This window comes from Cordyceps militaris (assembly GCF_000225605.1).
Source record: "Cordyceps militaris CM01 unplaced genomic scaffold CCM_S00008, whole genome shotgun sequence".
Taxonomy (NCBI): Eukaryota; Fungi; Ascomycota; class Sordariomycetes; order Hypocreales; family Cordycipitaceae; genus Cordyceps; species Cordyceps militaris.
The window spans coordinates 521,733-547,382 of NW_006271976.1; the positions used below are offsets into that span (position 1 = coordinate 521,733).

The following is a 25,650-nucleotide window of genomic DNA, read 5'->3' on the forward strand; positions in this document are numbered from 1 at the left end:
CCTTGCTAGCTAGCTTCCTTGCTGGCTAGCTTACTTACTCGCTAGCTAGCTAGCTGGCTTCCTCGTTGGCTTCCTCGCTAGCTTCCTTGCTGGCTTCCTTGCTGGCTGGCTTCCTTGCTAGCTAGCTTCCTCACTAGCTAGCTAGCTGGCTTCCTCGCTAGCTAGCTAGCTGGCTTACTTACTTACTTACTAGCTAGCTAGCTAGCTAGCTAGCTGGCTAGCTAGCTAGTTAGCTGGCTAGCTGGCTAGCTTACTAGCTATAAGGATAATATATATCTAAAAAATATAACGGCCTACTTGCGTACGTATTATTTCATATCTAACCACATACTGGGTGTGAATTGGGATTTAGCGATAACTCACCTATAGGCTGCCGTAGAGGCTCTGCCAACCCTGTCGTCGATCCCGGTTGACCGAGGCCAAGCGCGAGTGTAAGTGGTGAGGGCATGTTGGCAAGCCGGGTCCAGCCAAGCATTGTATGTTACATGGCGCAGTTGGAATAAACACAGCCACTGCCTCCGCGGAACCCGGGCCGCTTTATAGTGCTGAATTACACGTTTGTACAGTGGACCTTGTCAATCTGAATCACCACTCCATCACCCGTGGAAGCCGAGAGGACGCAGACAATAACCCTCCGAATACTCTGTACCCTGAAAGGTCGTGGCTGATGCCTGGCCATATCCTTTTCTATGACTCAGAAGCCTTTTGCAATGAGCCTGCTGCTGCTGAGAGGGGCTGGATCCAGAGGCTGGCGGCACCCAGCGTGATGTAACTAGTCCAGCAATCACGTCTATGGACTGCAACTGTTAAATCACACTTGAATAGTTCATCCTCATTATTTTGGGGTTATTAGCGCCCTGTCCGATCTCTTGTTCGCCACTCTCTCTCACATTGAACGCTGCTGTAGCGTCACAATGCAAAATAACCATAAGTGATGTCAGATCATTGGAACACACACGCCCTGCATCATCTCTGTGGCAGTACTTGGAGCACTTGAAATTTTTTTTTTCAGAATCAATTCTGATTGGCGAAGATACCCAATACTGCCTACCACGCCAGTACTATTTATAAAGCTCAGGCCAGTACATCATGATCGTCCTGTGATAAGATCCCCGCATCAGGCTGGCCGACTCTAATTATAGGAGGCTGGCAGCATTGAAGTGGTGACTACGTGCAGAGAACATGTGCATTCGTTTCGGGACGTTTTGTGCTCTACAGCCGGTCTAGACTTTGCCTTTCTGCAGATCACCTTCCTGTAGGGGTGTGAGGAACATGGGGGCCAGCTCTGCCCGGAATAGCTGTCAAAAGTGAATAGTGCACCTCTGAGATCTCAGCAAGACATACTAGGCGGCAAAAGACGCCACCATCACATACTGTAAACGAGTCCAGGTTGTTCCCTGGATCCTGTCGTCGCGGCCTGAGATCTGCTCCCCGCCACGAGTTGGAAGGGTACGGTTACTCCCCTGCCGCCACACGGAACTGAGACCTGCATCAAGTCATCTCTGCATTGCATTGTCTCAATCGTTTCCGTCTACAACAAGATGCTGCAGGAAGAAGCCACAGCGCTCTGCTCAAATACTCTTGAAACGAGCCGCCGATGCATGGCCCATGACAGCCGCCTGCTTGATGTGTAGCTGCGGGCAATAGGGGCTGCCACGAAGCAAGAAAACAGTTTGATTCTTTGAATATCTTCATCCGCCTCGTCTTTGGCTCTTGGACGTCTTCTCAACTCGATACTGGCATTTGCCATTCTCATTGCCTGTCATGTATTCCGCCATCAGTACTGTCGACGGCTCATTGCCCAATTCTATCCCCGCAAAGAACAAGCTACAACGGCCAGGGATCGCCTCTGAACAGTACCAGTTTCACGATGAGCCTCCAGACGCAGACTTTGCCGATGATGCTCCTACTGAGCCTGCTGCATCTCTAGCACGAAGGGCGGCTACGCCGCCTGGGCCGTACAAGCCTGTGAAACTCGTTCAATGGGGCATCTACTGGCTGACTATTGTGCAGATGATTTCCTTCTTCGCTGCTGGCGTCGCTTTTTCCGTCGGCCATCACTTGTTCTACAACTCTCTCAACGGCACAGAAGTCACAGCCACGAAGAATGGAACCTCGCGATGGGACCTGCAGCGACAAGAATGGAAGATCCGGGTCGGTACGGGCTTCGCATTCATCGCCAAAACGTGTCTTGCGAGCGCCATTGTCGTCGCCTACAAACAGCGCGTCTGGACGTCCTGCCGGCAAAGGGCATACTCCATCGCTGGCCTGGACGCCCTCTTTAGCGCCCCAACCGACTTGCTCGCGTTTATAAACTCGGAGCTGCTCTGCTGCAAACTAGCAACTGTTCTTGCGGCTCTGGTCTGGTGCGTGTATTTCTCTCTGCCCTGATCCTTCCCACGCCGTGCCCCTTGCGTCAAGTCCTGACAGCGTCACAGGCTCCTGCCATTATCTGCCCTCATCACACCAGCAACATTGACTATTGTCCCATCTCGCCAGCGCAGTACGAAATTTGAGAAAGTCCCACAGCTGTATTTCCAGTTTGAACCGGATCAATATGGATTTAGTGTCTACACGTGGCAGAGGAGGCCATCTCCTCTACTTACAAGGATCTCCATGGCGGCCGCTTCAAGCATGAACATCCTGCCCATGCCCGCACAAGCCCCAAACTCGTCATGGACGGTGCACTTCACCGGACCATCCCTGCAGTGTCAAGAACCACCGCCAGGACTACTAGAAATTCTCGATGCGGTGGTGAATGCCACTCAAACGCATATCAATAAAATATTCCAAAATGCGGTTGGTTTACACGGCTTTTACCCCAGATCTTCGCTGGTTTTCGTTGTTTGGTGCAAAAGGCGGCGCGGACGACTTTGCTCGGGACTGTGTTTTAGGAGGCGCCGTCTGTTCCGACGATCCCAGAGGTCGAAGTCGGCCTCTCGTAATGCGTCTTCGCGAGAAGTCCTACGCGTGTTTGTTGAGAAACACATCATACTCTGCTCGCTTCCATTCCTCTCTATTGCAGACTACGGTTGAGCTCATTGCGCACAAGTGGCAAGATATGGATACTTCCTATGACCCAACGTACGGGGTAGTTGGCAAGGCGATAGCAAAGATGCTAACTGGAGCATATTATTTCTCTCTTGAACTGAAGGGAGAAGGAAAGGACGTAATCATGAGATTGGGGTCTGCGCGGACGTCCATCGACAGTACTGCCCTTATGGGAGCTCTGGAAGATCGAGTGAACAATGCCTACTACAAAGAGATATTCAAGACGAGCCCCAAAGATGCTGCACTGACCAGTAACAGTTCACTTGGCGATTTAGTGGAGGAGCTGTCGAGGAATATTACCCTGAGCCTTTTCAGCAGCACGAGACTATGGTATATTTATGTCATAACCTTTTGAAAATGCAAGACTGACTCAAATTCAAGGGCAAACAAGACTGATTGGTACGACACCATGGTCACTTTTGACAGATCCATCAACATATACAGATACAACGCCCAAAACCTCTGGATCGCGTATGGGGTTGCTATCGGTGTAACTCTCGTTAGCATCGGTGTGGGCTTCCTCGCTCTCTTCTCCAACGGCGTCAGTCATGGTATCAATTCTTCGAACATTCTTGCGACAACGAGAAACTCTTCCTTGGACGAACTTTTTGTTGGTTCTTCATTGGGAGCGCTTCCGGTGTCCAAGGACGTTTTGGATGCCAAGATTATGTTTGGTGTATTCGAGGAGGATGGAAATGATGGCGATGGAGATCATCAAGTGGCGGGTAGGGTTGGGTTCGGGCTTGAGTCCCAAGTCAAGAACATTGAACGAGGGGCTGAGTGTTATTGAGCCTTTTTGAAGAGAGGATTCAATATTGCATGAATATGCGCGAGTCTGCGGCCGACGAGATGGGAGCTGGGCGGGGAAGCGACGACAGATTGTGAAGTAGTGAGATGGGTTATGAGATGGGTTATGAGATGGGCTATGAGAAAGGAAATTTATTCAGAGCATGTTTTTACAAAGTGCTTTAATTCTTAACACATGAACATGTGAGCTGGCTGACTGAACGCCTTTGAGTCCTGTTTTGCTGTACTGACTGAGCCATACTTCTACGAGCCCACCACCACGGTGCAAAATACATTACTAATATATTATATTACTACTTTTTCTCAATCATTACTCTTATTATATCTGTCTTATTTATTCTTTATATTGGCACCTTTATTTTTTCCCTGTTCTTTCTTCACACATTGCCATTTACTAGAGACACTTTCGCCAATTCTTTCTTCATCTGAGCGGCCCGCCACCTCCCCAATGAGAAGCATAACAGGCTCAAAGGCCGTGCCCATGAAATGCATCTTCTATCATCTGCCGCTCAATCGCAATGCTACTTTCGTATACGAGAAAATATTTGTCTTGATTCAAAAACTCTTGTTTTGTGATCCGTTGAATCCTGCCAACTCCACGTTCGCCAACAATGATGATGTGAATTAATAGTGCGTCCCAGCCGCTAGATTCCCCCGTCCCCAGGCCATTAACACAGCTGGCCAAATAGATGCAAACCAATGGTGCCTGGCTGTCTTTCCTGCTATTTTTTCCTCGTTCCCGCGAGTGCGCCTAATTATGCAACGGAGTCGTGTCTTGCACGCCTGTGGCTCACGCTTCCTCTTCCTTTGGCGGTGCTTCTTCTTCCTTCGGTGCTGCTTCTCCCTTCGGTGCTGCTTCTTCCTTCGGTGCTGCTTCTTCCTTCGGTGCTGCTTCTTCCTTCGGTGCCTCTTCCTTTGCTGGCTCTTCCTTCGGTGCCTCTTCCTTTGCTGGCTCTTCCTTCGGTGCCTCTTCCTTCGGTGCCTCTTCCTTCGGAGTTTCCCCTTCCTTTGCCGGTGCTTCACCTTCCTTCGCTGGCGCTGCCTCTGCCGGTGGTGCTTCCCCTGCCGGTGGTGCTTCCCCCTCCTCCGGTGGTGCTGGGACAAAGGCAGCTTTGTCAAGCGTAATCTTGCCAACGATGCCGCCTGAAACATGCGCTCCGTCAACACTCTCCGTGGTCGACTGGGACACTTTGGCGTAGTTTGCAAGCTGAATGTTATTGGTACTGTATTGTTCCCCTTGTCAGCTTGCGTCAACTTGATGACATTTTGTCTCAAGACTCACGGGTTTATGACCATGACTTGGCCGGTCTGGCAGTGAGGGCCCGTCGCGCAGTATAAAAAGATGGGTTCGGTGGACTGCACGACCATGCTGAAGGTGCCCACGTCCACCTGGCCCGCCTGGAACGGGATGTGGCCGCTGTGTATGGCATTGGGATCCGTCGCCTGCAAGGGCTCGCACCCTTTGGCCTCGGCGCTCTGCGTCACCGTGTGGTTCCCGTTGCTGAACTGGAACTGCACAACGTCGCCGACATTGGCGCGGACGAGATTCGGCACGAAGAGATCCTGCGGGCCGCCCACGACGACGGGAATGAGTGTGTTGCCAGCCGTGGCATTGCTTGCCTCATTTCTGCGGACTAGGAGCCATGTTAGCCTTGCGATGGAAAGAGACCAAAGAGGGGAAATCTCACTCGTGATGCCCCGGGAATACAGGACTGCTCTGCCAACGACCGGGTCTGCCAGCAGCCCTACTGCTGCCGCCGAGGCAGAAACTAGGGTGGTGAGCTTCATCTAACCAATCAAAAAGAGAGTCGAGTCGTTCGGGGAATGTTATGTCCAACGACGTAACTAGCGCAAGGTTTTCTGGATTTGCATGAGAGTGAAAATTTAGTATAGGTCGGGCTTAAAGAAAGTGGTGCAGCATAGTCGGAGGCCGTTTCGTGGAGACAGGGTCCATCTATATATATACTCCGAGCATCCCAGCATCCACGACATACGCGGCCCTGGATTGATGATTGATAATCCCATGCGGAATTGGTCCCTGAAACTCGGATTGCTCTCTCATAAAGACTAAAACAACCTTGAGTTGCGACATTTAAAGTTTTGTACTAGAGGATTGCGTTGTTGAAACTGGTTTCGCATTCGCCCCATGTCTCACATCCTCACGACGGATGAGCCTCTCTCCCCTGGCCGACGGGGATACCGCTGTATTATACCCGCAGTACGGATAGGTCTACTTGATCTGCCACTTAATCCCCCGTCGCGCCACGAATGCACATCAGCCGGGTCAGGGGGGGGCGCCCGTCTCGCAGGGAACCACAGAAAGCTGCGTCTCATCTGTTTGGAGTTTGACTTTGCCAAGATCTTTCCAGTTACAAGATAGAAATCAATTATGGTGAAATGCAGGCTTCGCCCCCCCGAGAAGACGGAAACTCTTTTTCACAAAACGGAATTCCGGAAATCGTGGCGAAGCCGACGACCAGCGGGTTGATTACAATCCCACATGGCATCATCTTCTATCCTCTCCCATCTTCCCCCTCCGTTTCAGTCGTGTTGGTCAACGTGACCGGTCTTGAGTAGTGAACTGATGACTCTTCAACTCGGCCGACTGTTTCAACAGGGGCACGAGATTGGATGGTACCACTTAGCCTTTTTATCCCATCCCAAAATGATGTTGTAGTTGTGTATCGTGTCTTGTGCTCGCGGTATGTGCCGCTGAAAATGACTTGGACATGGACCCTTTCCTCCCCCCATGTTCCACAACCCGTATCGGATGGTCTTTCTCCATGCCGAACACCGAAAGTGCATCATAATTGGCCAAGAGGTATTGATACTAGTCCTATAATAGTGTTTCGATTTGCAGCCGCGATTACCCAACTTCAGGCGAATTTTGTCGCGACTGTCGCAGTCCAGGTCCATACATCAGGCGTCTACTCGGTCATACTCGGCCATAGGCTCGTCCGTTTTTGGTGCACAATAGCAGGCCATTGAGTCAGAACCTTACCAGTTCGATACACGGCAGGCCATCTGTTGAGTGACGTCGCTGGGCACGTGGAAGCGTGATTGGACGCAGCCGTTTTATACCAAGCTTCCGTTTAGATGTACGGTTGAGGTTCCAAGCAAAATACCGTATGATCAACACACATCACAATAGTTTAACGTGATTAGGCTGTTACAATTGATCACTGTTTCGAAGATCTGGAAGGATGTTCGCGCCACGATATGTGCATCCTCAGAGTCTGTAGTGTTTCGGCCCCCCGGCGACCAAGATATTTACCCAAAGGCTATATAGAGTTTCCACCAACGACTTCTGGTACAGTAGCAGCGTGGGATGCATAGGATACAGAAAACCAGGGGTTCTTACTCCTACCTCACTGCGCCTAAAGTCCAGTGTCGGTAATTGGTATGCCGTCCGGCCGGGGGCGGCCTTTCATGCACCGGATAGGGCCTGAGGGCGCTTCAAGTGCCCAGGATGCAGCGTCATTGATCATCACAACCGGTCCTATATCTCAAAATGGACATGGACATCAACACACTGTTGGTCCAAGGGTCGAGCTTCGAAACCCGCCGGCCCTATCTGCTATACCCAGGGGTCCCACTGCAGATCCATTTCATTGTAACAAAAGTAGCATCGGAAAATGTGGATTTTCATAGACAGTCGTCCGAAACATTGAGAAGGTTTCTTTCGGTGGCAGATATATATATCCTTCATGTCTCTGGTAGTCCATCATGCCTGACTTGTCTCTACATTCGCTGGCGTCTTTGGCTTTCTGACCGTCTATCATTAGCAGTGCCACTCGTGATCCTGGTGATCGAACCTTTTCGCTTCCTTTTCAAGCTTGTCTCGTTATAACAACTAGCTCTTCTTGCACTTTCTCTTCACGATGCGCTGGACGACATCTCTCCTCACGGCTGCGCCGCTCCTTACCTTGGGCGCGTGTCATGCCGTCATCCTTAATGCCCAGGGCACCAAAGGCTCTCCAGCCAGTGTGGGATTCCAAGGCATGCAACAACATCCTGTCTCTTTATCTATCATGATCGCTAACAGTCCTCCATAGTCGACCCTGCCATCGCTCGCAACTGCATCACTATCAACCCCTGCCAGCAGGATACCACCATCATCCGCGATGCAGAGATCAAGGCCAACATTGTGAATCAGTGTGGCCGCACGGAGCTCAAGGGAAATGTCGATGTTGGGGAGAATACAGAGAATGCCTTGTCTGCAAACGCTGTGACTCAAGTCGAGCCCGGTGGTGAGGTCACCGTCACACTCCACCAGGTCAATGCCGACGGTGCAGGGCCGTTTTTCTGTGATATCGACCAGACAAGCAATACTGGCGTCGGTATTCAGGTTAGCTATCCTCTTCCAAACGTATATCCACGCAGAAACAAACTAATGCGGCTCCCAGAATCTGACCGTGGTCGACAACGTGCCGGGCACCAATGGCTTGTCCCAGGCCAAGACGCAGGCATTTGACATCACGGTGAAGATGCCCGATGACTTGAAGTGCACTGGTGGTAAGTTTGCGCTATCCACGATCGCCCAGGAAATGTTTTCTAACCATGGGACAGCTTCCACCGGAAATGTCTGCACAGTCCGCTGCCGCAACAACGCAATCGCCGGACCCTTTGGCGGCTGCTTTGCAGTGCAGCAGACCAACACGCAGGCCGCGTCGAACAGCCCCAACACCATTAACACGGCGCAAAAATTGACTGATATCCTGGACCAGGTGCAGATCAACCAGGCCGACTTTGGCAAGTCGGTCGAAGCCAACAAGGTGGCCGGTTCCGAGGAAGGCCGACAGAACCTGGCGGCTGTCCAAGCGCTCTTGGGCGACGAGGTCATTACGCGCACGTTTCCCCAGGAAACGCCGTCTGTTGTTCAGGGCGGCAATCAGGTGACTGAGACTCCTAACAACAACAACAACAACAACAACAACAATAACAACAACAACAACAAGAATAACAAAAATAACAAGAACAATCAGAACAACCAGAACCAGAATAACCAGAACAACCAGAACAACCAGAACAACCAGAACAACCAGAACAACCAGAACCAGAAAAACCAGAATAGCCAGAGCAAGAATGGTAATGGTGGTGCTGGTGGTGTCAATGGTGCTAATACCGGCGGTGCCGGTGGTGTCAATGGTGCTAATACCGGCGGTGCCGGTGGTGACGCCGGTGCTAATACCGGCGGCGGTGCCGGTGGTGCCGGTGGTGCCAGCGGCGGCGGTGCCGGTGGTGCCAGCGGCGGTCGTGGGGCCGGAGGTGCCGGAGGTGGCAGTGGCAGCAAAAATAATGGCAACGATGGCAACGATGGCAACGCTGGCAGAAAGAGGCGGGTGCTGGCATAACTCAATCGCCCCGACGTCGTCGTGCGAGCGAGAATATGGACTCAGCACTCGTCCTACTGATGTTCAAGACGCAAGGAAGGGCATGCGGACTCAAAAGGGACGCTTCTTCATCCAGCCGACGGTCTCCGAAGCTCCCGTGGAGGGTGCTATTAGCCAGATAATCCAGATAACCCCGGTCTTTTTTCAGAAATATATACTTGTGCGTTTACTTGTCCGAGGAATGCTGCGCTACACTTCCGCTCGCTGCGTGGCTCATTATCATGTTGTGCGTTGCAATCAATGCGCATTTCAGCGTTTTCATCATGTGTAAGATTGGCTTTCATTCATCTAACAAGCGAACCCACACGATACCATCACATCAATTTCTTCGCATTTGCCGTCCCGCCCCCCGCCGACAGCCTCCCTCCCGCGCGTCCAAAGTACCCTGCGCGGCGAAAGTCGTAGTAGACCCAGAGCAGGACGGCGGCAAACGCGAGCATATTTCCCAGGGCAAACACGCTCAGCTCCGCCTCGGCCACGTCGTTGAGCGAGCGCCCGACGCCGAAAAAGTCGTGCACAACGGCCTCGGGCCACAAGGTCGTCGCGAACCCGACGGCGTACAGGACCACGAGGCTGACGCGCTCGGCCGAGATGACGGAGCCGCAAATCGTGTGCAGCACGGCCCATTTTCGGTGGCGCGCAAAGTCCCTGGCCCGCGCCGTCCGGACCGTCTTGTACATTGTCAGCCAGTAGGCAGGCGTGACGGCCCAGGTCGTGACCTCAAACGTCGGCCACGGGATGGGAGAGAGGCCGTTTAGATTGTGCAGATGGAACCTGTTGTCATGCGAGTAAGCGTGCTTGGCAAACAGGAACCATCCCCCCGTGATGCTGAGGAGCAGCGAGAGGGACAGCAGCACGTAGCCGGCGGTGCGGTGCAGGACGGGCCATCGCTTGCGGATGCTGTCGACATGCTGTAGCGGCATGCCGATGCTCCAGATGATGGCCGGGACAGCGTGCAGGCCGCGATATACCCACATCGGGGCTGTTTTCTGGCGGTGATGGAGGAAATGCTCTCCGGTCTGGATTCATCATTAGTGCTGTGCTCTGGCTTGGGGACGGGGCGGTTGGCGGTTGGCCCGTACCGGCATGCGACTCGATGTAAACACCCTGCCGTTCGGGACCGTTGCAGTCATGGGCGTATGTTTAAAAAATGCCAGCGTCGCTGCAACTATCATGACGATGCTCAATGGAATCAGAATCTTCTGCGAGATGCGGACTGGGCCCTTGGCGGCCGTTTTCATCTTGGCTGTGGATGACATGGTTGTTATGTGCGAGTTATTAGTTTCAGGCCATGATACAAGACGGAGCCACGGGCCCTATTTAAGCTTCGATTGAAGTAGCCGCTATTCTTTGAATGTTGAGATTTCTGAGTTAGCTGTTGAGGCCGCCCCGACCGAGGTATTGAGACTTTGGCAGGAGCACGCACCCCACAAAATAAATAGACGTTGGACACATGCCATGAGAATGCAATTATAATGCTCGCCATTGGCTTGTGAACGCCCACCAGAGCCCCGGCCCCACAGCGGCAGCCGGAACAGCGTAGCGTCAATATCACACGATCAGGCCCGAACGCCTTGGCAACCAGGCCACGTCACGGTTCAAGTATCACGAATCAGTGGCGTATTCTACCATCCTAGGGGCAAGATGCTTAATGGCTAGATCACCTTATCGCATGAATGGACCAGTAAATAGCGATTGATTGCAAAATTTTACACTCTTTTTTTCGTCACAAGCCAGAATTATTTGTAAGATTTAGGTTTGATAGGTCCCCCGCAGGCGCCGTTTGCCCTCTTCAGGGATTCCCCCGGCGTTAAACAGAAATAAATAAATAAACTTGTCACAAGCCAAAATCGAACTTAGATACCTATTATCTGTTAGCGTGAATCTCCAGGTAATATGGACCACTCACCAATCGCCTTGGCAAGAGCAACGCCGACCGCATGAGCAGAAGCAGGGTTTTGGCCTGTAATAATCTGGCCGTCCACCACGACTTTCTCGCCCCAAGCCTGGTCGGCCTGCGTCCACTTGGCACCAACAGCCTTGAGGCGATCCTCGAGCAGAAAAGGCATGGCCTCGGCCAGGCCCACCTGGGCCTCCTCCTCGTTGGTGAAGCCAGTGACGGTACGGCCCTCGACCAGCGGCTTGCCGTCCACTTTGACATGCGCAAAGACAATGGGGCCGTGGCAGACGGCCGAGATGGGCTTGCCCGCCTTGTAGAATTCCTCAATGATCGCAATCGAGTCCTTGTCGTCGACGAGGTCGTACATGGGGCCGTGGCCGCCAGGGTAGAAGACGGCGGCAAACTCGCCGGAGCGGCCGACAAAGTCCTTGAGAGGGGCCGTCTTTTCCCAGAGCTTCTTCTCGAGGAATTTTTGCGACGACGCGTCATTCTTGAAGGCTTCGACGGAGCTGGGGTCGAGGGGCGCTACCCCGCCTTTGGGGGAGGCGAGGACGAGCTCGGCCTTGGGGGAAAGGACATCGTACGGATGGGCAAGCTCTGGCTGTCAAGTGGCGAGTCAGTACTCATTCGGTCAAAGGAGCCTTTTCCTCTGAGACTCTCGTGTGGATTTTCATATTTTTTTTTTTTTCACGATGCTTTTCTTACCAAGTACCAGCCAGTGGGCTTGTCAAGCTTGACAATCTTGTCCGCGCTAGTCAAAACGACGAGAATCTTGGGAGCCATCGGGGATGAGGGGTTCGGAAACGAGCAGAGGTTGAAGAAAATTGAGTCAAATAAAAGCAAAGATCTGTTGTTTGCTGAGGGAAAATGTACAAGTCAGAAGCTTGCCTTGAGCATTCCACCGCCATGACGACAGCTTGATGTAGTTAGTGTGTTCCGCTGGATTCATCCGAAAACGTTGGTTGACGTCAGAAGATCTGCGAATGGAGTGGTGTCTGGCCGTTTTCGTGCCAAGCAGGATGCCGCTCCACGCAAATTAGCCACATTAGACGAACGTATGGCAAGTCAAAGAGGCGAAACGCCAGCATTCAGCCCTTAATCTGAGATGCGCAGTTCACTGTCTTAGCAGCTTGTTGTTGAGATGAAAGAAGCTAGCCCATGGATGGACCCCCTGGACTGATAAGTAGTCTCATTCAGAGTAAAATAATACGCGGCCGTGATAGCTCACGGAAGATTTGGATTGTTCGCAAGTAAAACATCTCATGTAGCATCTCCAACCAACAACGCACTTTTTACCGAATTCTGCTGGTCAACTTGGCTGAAGGCAGACGAGATTGCGCTGCTAATTGCCCAGCTTCAGTGAAAAACACTGCTACCCTACACTGGAGGGACAGACACGCGGACCCACTTGCTCGCGGCTCCATTTCGCATGCGCAGTCGCAAACGAAGTTGCACCTTGCACAAGCAGGCACCATTTCCAACGTTCTCGCTGGCACGCAGCCAACGAACCCCTTTCCCCCCATCGACAACCATGGCGTCCGAAGTGCCCAAGCTCCTGTGGAACTCGGAAAACATTAAAGACGTGGCCGAGTCGGTCGGCATCGGCGCGCTCAACGAGGAGGCGACCAAGGCGCTCGCGCAGGACGTCGAGTACCGCGTCGGCCAGGTCATCATTGAGAGTCTGCGGCTGATGCGCGCGGCGCGGCGCACCACCCTCACCGTCAATGACGTCTCCCTCGCCCTGCGCGTGCTCGACGCCGAGCCGCTCTACGGGTACGACTCGACGCGCCCGCTGCGCTTCGGCGAGGCCAGCATGGGGCCCGGCCAGCCGCTCTTCTACATTGACGACGAGGAGGTCGAGTTTGAGAAGCTTATCAACGCGCCCCTGCCCAAGGTGCCGCGAGACATGAACTTTACTGGTAGGTAACGCCCAATGGCGCCGCGCGCGCCGCGCCCCCCTTGGGGACCGCAACAGCGAGGCTAACCGCAGAGGGGACAGCACACTGGCTCGCTATCGAAGGCGTCCAGCCCTCGATCCCCCAGAACCCCACCACGGCCGAGTCGAGATTGCAAGACCTGCTGCCCAAGGGCACCGGCGCCAACCCCGCCCTCTCCGCGCTGGCCGGCAACGACAACGCGCCCACGAACCCCTCCGTCAAGCACATTGTGAGCAAGGAGCTCATCCTGTACTTTGACAAGATCCAGGCCGCCATCCTCGACGAGAACCCCGACCAGGAAGTCGTCCGCCTGCGCCAGGCGGCCCTCGGCTCCGTCCGTGACGACCCGGGCCTGCACCAGCTGGCGCCGTACTTTATCAACTTCATCATGGACCGCGTCACGCACCAGCTCGACGACACCTTTACGCTCAAGCAGATGATGGAGCTGACAAACGCCCTGATTGAGAACAAGACGCTGTTTCTGGATCCGTACGCGTCCTCGCTCTCGGCCCCGGTGCTGACGTGCCTGATGGCGCGGAAGCTGGGCACCGACGACGGCGTCGACGCCATGAAGGACCAGTACGAGCTGCGACAGCTCGCCGCCTCCCTCATCGGCCGCATGGCGCACAAGTACGCGGCCTCCAACTCGCTGCTCCGACCGAAGCTCACGCGCACGTGCTTGCGCTACTTCCTGGACCCGACGAAGCCACCGGCCGTGCTGTACGGCGCCGTCAACGGTATTCTCCAGGCGGGCGGGCCGGAGGCTGTCCGCCTCCTGGTCCTGCGCAACCTCAAGAGCTTTGACTCGGGCATTCTGCAGCCTCTGAAGGAGAAGTCGGAAGGGTCCATTGAGTACGAAATGCTCGTCCAAGGCCTGGTGCAGGCTGTGGCCTCTCTGGTCACGCACGCCGACGCCCTCATCCTCAACGACACCGCATCCGTGACGCCTGCGCAGCTCAATGAGCTAAATGAGTTTATTGGGCCTATTGTCGGCAGCAGGATTGCGTCGTCGAATAATACCAGACTCATCAGGACTATCCTCGAGGCACGGTCCTTTGAGTAGCTTGCTTTTTTAATTCGGCTTTGGGTATCGGACATGGGGTACGGCAAAAAAAAGGCGTTTAATGGATATTAATTGTATACCAATCATGAACGATTATATAAAACAAAAATTCACGGAAGACCAAAACTACTCTTTCATGAAAAAAACACGAAGCGAGTAACGTGCGTACACGTGCCAAACTAGGAGCTCAGTTCTACCAAGCCCTCTCCGTCCTTCCAGACCATTTCGTTCCCATCTCGCCACAGCCCTACAGTCAAAGGCGGCCGACCGGGCTTCCCATCTCTCGGAAGCTCATTCAAGAACCCCCACCGCGTCTTTTCTTTATACCCACGTTCCTTCCAATCATTAACATCCGCCTTGACATTGTCATTGTACAGCGGCAAGACCTCCATGAGAGCGCCGTCGTGAGCGAGGCAGACGAGCACATTTTCCTGGGCATCCAGGATCTTGACCTTGTCCACGCTGCTCTGCGCCAGATCGCCAAACTCGTACGCCCCGTGCGGGTTGCGCGCCACGTCGTAGAAAGCGTTGGACCGGGCGGCGGATCGCTGCTTCGCGTGGTCGTCGCCGTCGCGGCTCGCCATCGGATGGAGCGCCGTGAAGGCGGAGCACGGGCAGGAGGGCGGGAAGTGCGCGTCGAGCTGGCCAGCCGGGATGTGGTCGGGCAGGGAAACGTACTCGGTGGGCCGGATCATGCCGGCATAGTGCGAGCAGTCGCCGCCCATGAAGATGAATGTGTCTGGCGTGGTGCGGGCGAGCCCGCAAATGTGCCCGACCGCATGCTTGGGAGGGGTTAGTAAAGAGGGAAAGAATAGGACAAGGCGAATGCAAACGTACGCCAGGTACATCGAGCAGGTAAAAAGACCCGTCGCCAAAGTAGTCATGGGCGGGAAACCCTCCCACCTCCAACGGAAAATCCGGCTCATGAATGCGATGTCCTCTTTTCACCCCGTCAGCGCATGTCATTCAACTTTTATAGATGCATACTCGAGCGAGCTGGATGGAACCCGTCCATTCGGGTCTTCCGGCCAGCCTGGTACGAATTCCTTTGTGAATCCCGGCCCGACCACAATGTCCGTCTCGGAAGGATACTTGGCTCCATCGCCAATGTGATCCCAGTGCCAGTGGCTCCAGACCATGGCCTCTGTTTTGCTGTTAGCAGTTCATTCCCACCGCAGAACAAAAACTGAAAAAAGAAGCCTCAAGTGCGTGTCGCCGTAGCGACTTACTCAGATCAGGCAAGTTGAACCCCGATTCCGTGAGAATTTCGTCGACACTGCGCCGAACGTCCATCCCGGGAACAAACATGCCGATTTTACGCTGGATGTCCGGCGTGGTATTCCAAAAGTCTTTGCGAAGACCACAGTCAAACAAGACGTAGTCTGTACCGGCGTCTCGTTCGTGCTCAATAAGGAAACACATGGTTGTGAAATTGAGCAGCTCATGGCCCGCTATGGCGGGCTGGACAAATGCATCGGCGTTGCAGAGCAGCTTGCTCTCCGTGTCAATCGCCCGCACAGTCACGGTATTCGCCGACGCTGGTAGAGCAACTGGCGGCGCTGCCCGTGGCCAAGTCTCCGGCTCTGTCATGACCATTTTCAACAAATCTTGTGTCGATGTGGGCTGCGGATGATGGTGAGGGGTATGTGACGAGAGAGTGCATATTGTGTACGAAGCAGCGCTACTAGCTATTTGTCAATCACGTTGCACATACGGATATCTCCTCATTTGCACTGTATACAACAGGAGAGAGTAGGCCCGGCTGGCTGAGGCACCTGTTGCTTAGCATGATGGCCTGACAGGCTGGTGGTGTGAACGCCGTGGACAGTGTAGGCTGGTAGCATTGCATATTGTCAATATGCCTCCGCCAACCTCTTAGCTAGTGGGCGTGTGTTTGCTACTGCGTGCACATCCTCCTATATATCTATTCGCTTCTTCTCGCCGCGTTAGTAGCGTTAAGCTTTCTAAGCCTCTATTGCGATACCACTGAGAGCCCTCTTCGTAGTTGGCCCGCCGCCTCCTCTCTGCCTTTTAGCTTATCTCCTAGGTGGACGACATTTTCTACTTTCTTTCCTTTTGACTACTAGATAACATAGGAGGGGAGTGTTGCTAACTAGGTAGTTATGTGCCTCCTTTGTTCTATTTTATTTCCCCCCTTTAACAAGTGACGATTCTCAGCTTACTCCCGATTGTCCACCTCTATACTCGATCCGCCACCATCGACGCTCGTTAGTGGCTTATTTTAGCTGCACACATGCATGGGTTATCATGCCTGCATTCTGCCCACCGTCCACGTACCTGTCGATTTCTCCATCGTCCACTAGCCCAGTCGCCCGTTAGTCGATTTATCCATCGTCCATCGCCCACTCAGGTCCGCTTGATTGTTAGGCTCCAACTTCTGGACGGCTTTCCCCCCCCATAGCTTCTCGGCTAGCTGGTTGGTGGCTAGTGGCCCTCTGAGCTATTCTTGTGTGGCAGCCTCGTGAAGCCAGACCCCTCCCTCCCCCCCCCATATCCTTACCCGGTCCTCGTTCCGGCCCTCCATTTCCTAGTGCGCAAACACCTGCTTGCCCTCAAGCCATTTGCTCTGTTGTACCTGTGAATTCTTTTTTCCCTCGCAGTGCCCCTCACATTGCCGCGCCTTACGCTCGCTCTCCTCGCAGTCGACTCATTCCTGCGATCGTGCGGTACCACTTCTCATTGATGGATCCGACTGATAGTCGACGTTGCCTACTTTATGCTTGTTCTAGCCCACTCTCGCGTGCTGCATGAACCTCAAAGCGGAGTATACTGGCAACGCGGCGGATCTACACCAGATATTTGATCATAACGATGCCTAGATGGGCAGGTAAAAAACGAGCCACGTCAAACTCGTGGTTCGTAGTTCTCTTTGCCTTGTGGTGTCGTATAATTTACTGCAGTTGTGCTAGACTGTACAGTAGGGTCCTCTTCTTATACCCTGCTGCGTGTCAACCAACTGGCAGCAAACGAGCCCAGGGCTGAGATCCTGATAAACGGTGCTATCCGATGCGGCAGCCAATTAGTCGTTGAATTCTAGTTGTATCTAAAATCTTTTAGAGAAAAAAAAGATCCACAACTCAGAATAGACTAAAACCAGAAAAAAATCATTGTTAAGCTTATAGCAGTCATTCTGCTTAATGAGGAAGAACTGGAGGGCGCACATAGGATACAGGCCAGAAGTTACGGTCGTAGCAGTGAGCGTAAAGGTCTCCGTGTACGTCTGACCAAGGTTGCTTCATCCACCCAACCTCCTCCTGTGTAATCCCCTCGATAGCCTCAAAACCTTCGTCTGCAGACCAACGTCCTGCACACCAGTCTACATCAATTAATTTCAGCCATCCTCTCTGATCCACAGGCAACATAAGATAGGTCAGGTCAGGCTGGTTGACAATGGATCCAAGTGCTTCGGCATCAATCTGAATTGCAAATCAATACCGGGGAGATAGATAAGACGTAGTTTGGGACTGTTCACCTTGCTCTTCAACCAGGTTATCAGCAACCCATTGGCGAAAGTGATCTCGTAGAGCATGTGAGTCGATGCCATCAAAAATCTGCACATTGTCTATAATAGTGCTTTTTTTAAGGTCTAGCACGTCTCGTCCATTACAAAACTCGAAGCAATCTTGGGTTGCCTCATGAATGCGGCTCAAACACCACGCCCAGTCTTCGTCGTTTGCGTAGGTGGTGCGATAGATTACGAACCCCCATAAGCGATGGCCATCATTTTGCATCCTTTCCTCAATAATATCCGCGGTGTTGAGATGCCTCGAGGATTCTGGGGTGCGCTGGGATGGCGATCGCGGTCTGCGGGTGCCGTTCTGCCGTGCCTGGATAAATTGTTCTAAATCCATAACGGAGATCTAATAGGTAGTAGAATGGGGTCGGAAATCAAGGGATGAACAAGCCAAGCAGACTACCCCACTAATGAAAGTAGAGCAACCACTATACTACATACCTCTCAGCTCTTTGACAACTGCCTCCAATCCCTGATAGTGGCCTTGCCAACATCTCTTGATAATGGTGCCGACTTCTAGTGAGTCTGTCTCAGGAAACTCGCGTTTCTGGTATCGATCACGAATCTCTGTCTCATCCAACCCCTCGTATGGAGCGTGTCCAGTCATGATTTCGTAAAGCACGCTGCCGAATGCGAACAAATCAGCTCGAACGGACACAAGGGGCCCAAAGAATTGATGACTGTCCGTAACGTTGACTAGGAGCGGGGACCCGTCTATTGACGACCCAGCAAAGTCAGCCAACTTTGTATGCAGATTTTGATCCAAAAATATGTTTGCACATGTCAGATCTCCGTGGATAACACCAGCCTGGTGGACGAAGTCAAGTGCCGTTGCAATTTCTGTTGCCCAGCGCAGTCGTTGGGCGAATTCGATGTCGTGCTCCGTATTGTACGACTGGAGACTATGATTAGGGGCGTATTCGAGCCGGATGCCTGATTCGAAAGGCCCTATAAAAGACAGGAGTCCTTCATGTCCGCCGCGCTCGGAAAGTCGTTCGTATACCTGCCGTTCCCTCAACAACCGACACACGTTCTCTTCGTCTTGAGGATCAAAAGGTGTCTTGATGATAGTCTGGGTTCGTCGATCGAGGACGACCAAACCAGTAGTTCCCCATCCTACAAGATCACTATATCCAAATCCTGATGGATATTGAATCTCGTCATCTCCTGATGTCGTTGGCGACATAGTTTCGAGTCCGATACTTTCGTGGGCGTTTCGTGGGCGGTCGTTCACTCATCAACGATGTAACAAGATGAGCATTGGCGAGAGGCAGGTAGCTGGCCGGCCAGAAGGCGGCTCACGCACAGACCACCTGGTTTGGTAAGCTGGCAGGGACGCGTGCCAAAAATCCCAGAGTACACGAATAATTGACTGATACTTTATACGTTTGACGCGGCACGCACTGAGACGCGTGGCCTATCACTCTTTGAGCACCTCGACTCGCTCGTAGGTACCGTGCTTCTTTGACGGCCGAGACAGGTCCCTGGACCGTTAGCGCTCACGCAATTCCGTGATCGGCTGCCCAAGTCACAATTATTACATGCCGTCCTGGTAACGAATCCGTGTCGAGCTGAACTGCAAACATATCTCGCTGCGACATCGTCCGCATCATTTAACAAACCTGAACAGACTGCCTAGATATTAAATTGACTGCCGCGCGTCCGTCCTATCCTACTCCTCTTGGTACCGCGTTGCAGCACCGCTAGCTGGCTATCAATGTGATAGCCCAGCGTGGGGGAAAGCTCCGCGTCGCGGGTCAGACAAGGCCAATTCTTTGGCTAATTGGCCGGCTGAAGGTTGACAACACATATGATGGGCAAATAAGGGACAGTCTTGGTGGAAGAACCCGCAGATGCAATATATATAGCATGTATAAGAAAAGTTTTTATTATTTCCCTTGGTGGCTTGAAAGTATTGGATCACTTACACGCATACCTAGGCAACCTCGGTTCGGTAGCGACACATGACGGTATCGTGAATGAACACGATACTGAAACGTCGAAAACGACCAGACGCCATCCAGGATACACCACTTTGACAACACATGTAATGGAATACTTATAATCAAATAATGACCTTGATGAATCGAATAACACATCTAGCTGACTAAGGCGTTGGCGTGCAGGCTGTATCGGCGGCCTAGACGCTAAAAAGCGGGCGCGAGCCGGACCTCGGTCGATGTCACCGCACTCACGTCACTAACTTACAACCAACCCATCACACGACATCTCGACTTTTCCCCTAGCCAACATTCCCGATCTCTAGCATACAGACTCTGTCTGCACACCGGCGCGCACAATCTCGCGTTGCGTACATAACCACACATACCATGGCGCCAACCGATCCAGCGCCGCCAAGCAACCCCAGCGCCGCGGCGCAGATGCAGCAAGCCTGGAACCGGCACTTCCCCTACAGCGCCTCCACCACACACCCTGCGTTCTTCACCGACAGGCTCCGTCGGTCAGCGGTGTCTGCGGTGCCGCAGCAGTTGAACAGTCCTGTCACGCACGGATACATATATCAGGATGGAACGAGGCAGGCTGATACTGCGGGGAACCTGCCCAAGTTATGAGTGAGGATGGGCAGTAGCGAGGGGGGCGACACGGACCTTGCGTGTACTCTACGTGCTTTCAAAGACGAATATGCAGCTTGAACCAGGTTACTGGTGATGGGTCCTTTGGAGTTTGGCTTGACGGGCTTGGTACATTCTCGGGGCGTTGCGACATGGCATGCGACAGATATAGCGGGAAGGATGCATTTTGTTGTCGGAGATGAGGAAACTGTCTGAATGAGGGCTATTTGGAAGCTAGGAAAGAAAACGAGTGCTAGTGATGATGGAAGAAAACGCCAATCCCAACAACCATGACCGTACCGCTGGCATGGTTTTGTGCAATAAACACATACTAATAGACTACCCGTTAACAGTTCTGTATCGTTCGCGTGCGCAGAAGCGCTTATTAGTTCTTGACGGAAAAGACAATAACCAAGATGATGATAAAGATGACCAGAGCAAGCAGAGCCATGAGCTTGATGTTCTTCCACCACATCTGGCGCTTGAGCCCGCGACTGCGCACGCGGAAGTCGCGCGCACTGCCACCCAGCCGGTCCGTCTTGTCCACCAGCAGGTCGAGGCGCTCGCCGCGCTCCAGCAGGCTCTCGATGTTCTTCGTCATGATGCCGCGGACGTCGTCAATCTCGCGGCGCGCGTTGCCAATGGCGTCGCTCTGGCCGCCGCTCGTGGCGCCGTAGTCGACCATGAGCGTGCGCAGCGTGCCGTTGAACGAGGCGGCGCCGTAGTTGGGCATGTCGGCAAAGTCGCTGCCGGCGGCGGCGGGAAACTCGGCAAAGAAGCGTCGGCGGACCTCGACGAGGTAGCCAAAGGGCACGCGGCGGCCGAGGGCGGCGTCGGCGACGACGAGGAACGTCAGGCCGCCGGCCGCCGGGTGGTCGGGGTGCTCCGAGGGCGCTTCGGCAATGTAGTGGATCTGGTGCGCGCCGTGCGTGTACGTGAGCTTCTGCGGCTTGGCGTGCTCAATCTTGGGCAGGATCAGGGACGCGAGCGAGGAGGTCTGCGACGACGCCGAGGTGGTGCATTCCGACAGGATGGTCGTCTTGTGCGCAATGCAGGAACTGCGGCGAGGGGAGCGCGTTGTGTTAGCATGGCGGAAGGGCTGCGAGAGAAGAGCTGTCGACAGGGGGGGGGGGGGGGGGTGAGATGCGTACTAGAGCAGCGGCGTCGCTGGCGTCGATGAGGAAGCCATGGCTGGCGGATGTGTTGGTACTGTGCAGTGTGATGATGTCCCGCGGCGTCGATGATGTCGTGGCTGTGTCCGGGGAGGTCGTGCGACAAGCAGAAGGGTAGCAACGGCGAGAGAAAAGGCTTAATGAAGTGGTATGAGGAGATAAGATTCGGGGAAGCCTTGCGACGCCAATGACGCACGCACTGTAATGATGGCGAAACACGTGCCGCAACACAGCGGAAAGCACTGTAACTCACTATAACTTGCTTGGCGTTAATTCTACGGCCTCCAGCGTGGCGCCTACAATGAAAGCCAAGCCACACCAAAGCGGGTCGGCGTGGCGTTGATCCGGCCATACAGGGGCTGCGACTGGCGCCTTGTACATTTATGTCTAGATTTTTGGATATCAACTTGACCAACACAGAAACCGCAGCAAAAGACGCCTGTCAACTTGCGAGACAACCGCTGACTGGGCGCCAGGGAAATGAATCAAATATTGTAGGACGGCCATGATACGTGTTGCCTGCAGACGGGCCTGCACCGTCCAACCCTCAGTCTCACTCTGCCATCGACTACTGGCTACCAACGCGCAACAGCAAAGCCAGGGGAGGCCACATCGCGTCGCCGTCGAGCGGCCGCCGGAAAGGAAGGTCGAACCAAAAATATATAAAAAGCCAAAGCTTGAGCCCAGAGCCGACTCGGTAGGGCTGCTCTTTCTCACTCCCGTCTCTCACCCTCACTGACATTGATATCCTGCCTAGATTAGCCAGGGCCATGATCCACGCTCAAGACTGGTCCTAGACAGTGGCAAAAAGTACAAGGGCAGACATGGCGTCTTTCGGTCCACCGTGCTGCACCGCCTGCAATTCGTCCTGCAGCAGCAGCTCGACTCGGCGCAGTTCGCGCAGGGCGGCATCAGCGAGGACGAGCTGCAACGGCAGGGCGCCGCCTTTATGAACGCCATTGACGAAGCCTTTTCCCTTGCCGAGCGCAACATTACCCGGCGCGACAAGAACCCGCTCTTCTGGAACCTGCGCGACGCCTTCATCCAGAAAGACGTCAAGGGCCTGCAAAAGGAGATTCAGTACTGCTTCCAGTCGTTTGTCACGCAGCAGCGCTTCTCGCGCGGCGTCGAGGCGAGCCAGGCCGACCTGCTCAACCTGCGCTACCCGCACGAGTGGTTCCCGGCCACGCGCGCCATGCAGCGCACCATTCACGTCCACGTCGGCCCGACCAACTCGGGCAAGACGTACACGGCCCTCAAGGCGCTCGAGGCCAGCACGTGCGGCGTCTACGCGGGGCCGCTGCGCCTGCTCGCCGCCGAAGTCTACCACCGGCTGCGCGCCAAGAACCTGCCGTGCGCGCTCATCACCGGCGAGGAGGTGCGCATCCCCGAGGACACGGACCGGTACTTTTCCAGCTGCACCGTCGAAATGATGCCGCTCAACAAGAGGTTCGACGTGGCCGTCATTGACGAGATCCAGATGATTGGCAACGCCGATCGCGGCAGCGCCTGGACTACGGCCTTTCTTGGTGTCCAGGCCAAGGACGTGCACGTCTGCGGCGAGGAGCGCACCGTGGCGCTGATTGAGAGCCTGTGCGCGACGATTGGCGACAAGTGCGTCGTGCACCGCTACGAGCGCCTCAGCCCGCTCAAGACCATGTCGACGGCACTCGAGGGCAGGTACCACCAGCTCGAAAAGGGCGACGCCATTGTCGCCTTTAGCCGCGTCTCGCTGCACGCCCTCAAGCGGCAGGTCGAGCAGGAGACGGGCCGGCGGTGCGCCATCATCTACGGCACGCTGCCGCCCGAGGTGCGCGTGCAGCAGGCCGCGCTCTTCAACGATCCGGACAACGACTACGACTTTGTCGTCGCCAGCGACGCCATCGGCATGGGCCTCAACCTCGAGATCAAGCGCGTCATCTTTGAGTCGGTGTACAAGTTTGACGGCTTCCAGCACCGCATGCTCAGCGTCCCCGAGTTCAAGCAGATTGGCGGCCGCGCCGGCCGGTACCGCTCCGCCCAGCAGGCGCAGGACGACGCCACGCCAGCGGACAATGCCGAGCAAAAAGTCGGCTACGTCACCGCCATGGACCGGCAGGACGTGCGCGCCCTCACCAAGGCGTTTCAGCAAGACGTCGAGGACATCAAGCACGCGTACATTCAGCCGCCGCCGAGCGTCGTCGAGCGGTTCGCGTCCTACTTCCCGCCCGACACGCCGCTCTCGTTTCTCCTAATGCGGATCAAGGCGGCCGCGACCGTCAGCCCGCACTTTCGGCTCAACATCAGCAGCTCCGCGCTCGAAATCGCCGACATCATCCAGGACCTGCCGCTGTCCATCTACGACCGGCTGAGCATCTGCCACATGCCCATCTCCCTGTCCAGCGAGGGCTCCGTGGCCGCGCTCAAGGCCATGGCGCGCGTCGTCGCCCACAACGAGTCGGGCGACCTGCTGTCCATCCGGGAGATCCCGCTCGAGGTGCTCGACCTGCGCCTCACCGAGCTGTCCGGCAAGGAGGCCACCGACTACCTGTACAAACTCGAGTCGCTGCACATGGCGCTCAACGGCTACATCTGGCTGTCGTACCGCTTCACCGGCCTGTTTCGCAGCATCGAGCTCGCGTTCCACGCCCGCACGCTCGTCGAGGAGAAGCTCATTGACTCGCTCGAGAAGCTCAACTTTACCGACGAGCAGCTGCTCTCGCTGCGGCAGCGGAAGAGGCGGCAGGCCAAGGCGGCCCGGCTGCGGGACAGGGTTGCGGCCGAAGCGGATATTGATGCGGGCAACGATAGCGCCGTGTTGGGGATTTCGTCGTCTGACGATGTCAAGCAGCGGGGCGAGGTGACGGCATAAATAAACAGCGAGTTTTTGTATGCTATATAGTGGAATTGGCACACATTTTGGTATAGAGCATCGAGCGGCTGCGCTGCGGACGAGCAGCATGTACAACACAACATGTAACAAATATTAGACACAGAAGCCATTTATTTTTTGTATACAGACTGTTCCATTCTTTATTGAATAACTAACGCTTGTGATACAACTGCCATTTTATTGTATGCGCTTGCCGGTCAGTGGGGGTTAGTTTATGGTATCTTGACGTCATTCGGTGAGTGGCGTCCCAGGAATCCAACCATCTGTACTCTTTCCTCGTCCTTTTTTGTATCACTCCCAGTCAGTGTCTGTGCCCGTTGACTTTCCATATAGAATTCCTCCAGGACGCAAAGGCGGCGTCGAGAACGGGCTCCATCAGGTCGTAGTTGACCCAGTCGTCGCAGACGTGGTAGATTGAAGGCAAGCCGTAGGCCAGGGTGTGCTGGTAGTCTCGGATATAGAAGTTGTCTCTCATGGCTTCTATATCGTCGACAGGGGTGTAGTACCATCTAACAAAATGCTGCGCCTCTTCGGTAAAGTCGTCGGTTTCGATTCGCGCGCTACAGACGGTGTACAGGTAGTCGCGGCCGGTCGAGGAGCGTGCGCGCACCTTGTTGAGCGCCTCGGTATGCATGTCTTCGTGCTATTCAGATACAAGATCGTTTAAGAGGGCCCAGGCAAAGAAGATTCCAACATGAGTGCCGCCGGCTTCGCGAGGGAGGTCGAGGGGGAAATCAAAGTCTCGATGCCACCAGGCATCGTCAAGGACCGTTGTCATGTTGGATGGGGTTCGTATGGGGTGGTTTTAGCCGAGTTTGTGTGACGGACTACAAAAAGGAGCACAATGTATGCGGTTATTGATGGGCGTATGGAATGTAGTTTCTGCGAGGATGGGTAACAGAGAAATAGTTTATGGGGAGTTGGAGAGTGAGGGGTCATGCCATGATGCTTGGCCAAGCTCGCCAGGGTCAACGGGGTTGGTTGCGATTGCCTGTTCTGGCAACGCAGGCCGGCTGAGTGCCTGCACGTCAGCATGGGCAGGCAGGTAATCACGACTGTATTTAGAGGCGTTTGCGCTTCAGATTTGTTTGTTTTCTTTTTCTCAGCGATGATGGGTTCGTCGACTCGTGGACAGCTGGGGCTGTACGATGGAAGGCGTCGCATGTACGAGGCATCAAAAGCAAAGTCTGCAGTTATTGATGAAGTCGCAAAAGGGCCGAATTACAACCTTAGGTAATAATTAAATAATTATCGACTAAAGAGGTACTAGAAGGACCACGTAGTCCAATTAGTGTATTTTTAAAAAATAAAAAAATAGCAAGTTGGTGTTTTTTAGGTGAAATTCTT

General features: G+C 54.1%; 10 protein-coding genes across 10 annotated transcripts; 4 read left to right on the top strand and 6 right to left on the bottom strand.

The window, feature by feature from the left end:
- Window positions 1–1,764: 1,764 nt before the first annotated feature.
- On the top strand, window positions 1,765–3,841 carry CCM_09245 (uncharacterized protein; the record flags this gene model as incomplete). Its single annotated transcript, XM_006674379.1, has 5 exons — window positions 1,765–2,366; window positions 2,439–2,503; window positions 2,584–2,754; window positions 2,826–3,381; window positions 3,433–3,841. 5 exons carry the CDS (start codon window positions 1,765–1,767, stop codon window positions 3,839–3,841), a joined length of 1,803 nt encoding a protein of 600 aa, XP_006674442.1.
- Window positions 3,842–4,648: 807 nt separating this feature from the next.
- Window positions 4,649–5,646, bottom strand: CCM_09246 (extracellular serine-rich protein, putative; the record flags this gene model as incomplete). The annotated part of the gene is made up of 3 exons (XM_006674380.1): window positions 4,649–5,081; window positions 5,141–5,492; window positions 5,547–5,646. The coding sequence occupies 3 exons, from the start codon at window positions 5,644–5,646 to the stop codon at window positions 4,649–4,651; spliced, it is 885 nt and encodes a 294-aa protein (XP_006674443.1).
- Window positions 5,647–7,739: 2,093 nt separating this feature from the next.
- Window positions 7,740–9,212, top strand: CCM_09247 (uncharacterized protein; the record flags this gene model as incomplete). The annotated part of the gene is made up of 4 exons (XM_006674381.1): window positions 7,740–7,842; window positions 7,914–8,206; window positions 8,265–8,373; window positions 8,428–9,212. 4 exons carry the CDS (start codon window positions 7,740–7,742, stop codon window positions 9,210–9,212), a joined length of 1,290 nt encoding a protein of 429 aa, XP_006674444.1.
- Window positions 9,213–11,107: 1,895 nt separating this feature from the next.
- Window positions 11,108–11,934, bottom strand: CCM_09248 (ThiJ/PfpI family protein; the record flags this gene model as incomplete). The annotated part of the gene is made up of 3 exons (XM_006674382.1): window positions 11,108–11,115; window positions 11,161–11,752; window positions 11,857–11,934. The coding sequence occupies 3 exons, from the start codon at window positions 11,932–11,934 to the stop codon at window positions 11,108–11,110; spliced, it is 678 nt and encodes a 225-aa protein (XP_006674445.1).
- Window positions 11,935–12,682: 748 nt separating this feature from the next.
- CCM_09249 (transcription initiation factor) lies at window positions 12,683–14,151 on the top strand (the record flags this gene model as incomplete). The annotated part of the gene is made up of 2 exons (XM_006674383.1): window positions 12,683–13,070; window positions 13,127–14,151. The coding sequence occupies 2 exons, from the start codon at window positions 12,683–12,685 to the stop codon at window positions 14,149–14,151; spliced, it is 1,413 nt and encodes a 470-aa protein (XP_006674446.1).
- A 179-nt stretch (window positions 14,152–14,330) lies between these two features.
- On the bottom strand, window positions 14,331–15,747 carry CCM_09250 (Beta-lactamase-like protein; the record flags this gene model as incomplete). Its single annotated transcript, XM_006674384.1, has 4 exons — window positions 14,331–14,933; window positions 14,989–15,091; window positions 15,139–15,295; window positions 15,381–15,747. 4 exons carry the CDS (start codon window positions 15,745–15,747, stop codon window positions 14,331–14,333), a joined length of 1,230 nt encoding a protein of 409 aa, XP_006674447.1.
- Window positions 15,748–18,119: 2,372 nt separating this feature from the next.
- CCM_09251 (protein kinase, putative) lies at window positions 18,120–18,872 on the bottom strand (the record flags this gene model as incomplete). Its single annotated transcript, XM_006674385.1, has 1 exon — window positions 18,120–18,872. The coding sequence occupies one exon, from the start codon at window positions 18,870–18,872 to the stop codon at window positions 18,120–18,122; it is 753 nt and encodes a 250-aa protein (XP_006674448.1).
- A 1,772-nt stretch (window positions 18,873–20,644) lies between these two features.
- Window positions 20,645–21,448, bottom strand: CCM_09252 (vesicle-associated membrane protein; the record flags this gene model as incomplete). Its single annotated transcript, XM_006674386.1, has 2 exons — window positions 20,645–21,317; window positions 21,411–21,448. 2 exons carry the CDS (start codon window positions 21,446–21,448, stop codon window positions 20,645–20,647), a joined length of 711 nt encoding a protein of 236 aa, XP_006674449.1.
- Window positions 21,449–21,936: 488 nt separating this feature from the next.
- Window positions 21,937–24,282, top strand: CCM_09253 (ATP-dependent RNA helicase SUV3; the record flags this gene model as incomplete). Its single annotated transcript, XM_006674387.1, has 2 exons — window positions 21,937–22,128; window positions 22,189–24,282. 2 exons carry the CDS (start codon window positions 21,937–21,939, stop codon window positions 24,280–24,282), a joined length of 2,286 nt encoding a protein of 761 aa, XP_006674450.1.
- A 322-nt stretch (window positions 24,283–24,604) lies between these two features.
- CCM_09254 (uncharacterized protein) lies at window positions 24,605–25,081 on the bottom strand (the record flags this gene model as incomplete). Its single annotated transcript, XM_006674388.1, has 2 exons — window positions 24,605–24,946; window positions 24,998–25,081. The coding sequence occupies 2 exons, from the start codon at window positions 25,079–25,081 to the stop codon at window positions 24,605–24,607; spliced, it is 426 nt and encodes a 141-aa protein (XP_006674451.1).
- Window positions 25,082–25,650: the final 569 nt, after the last annotated feature.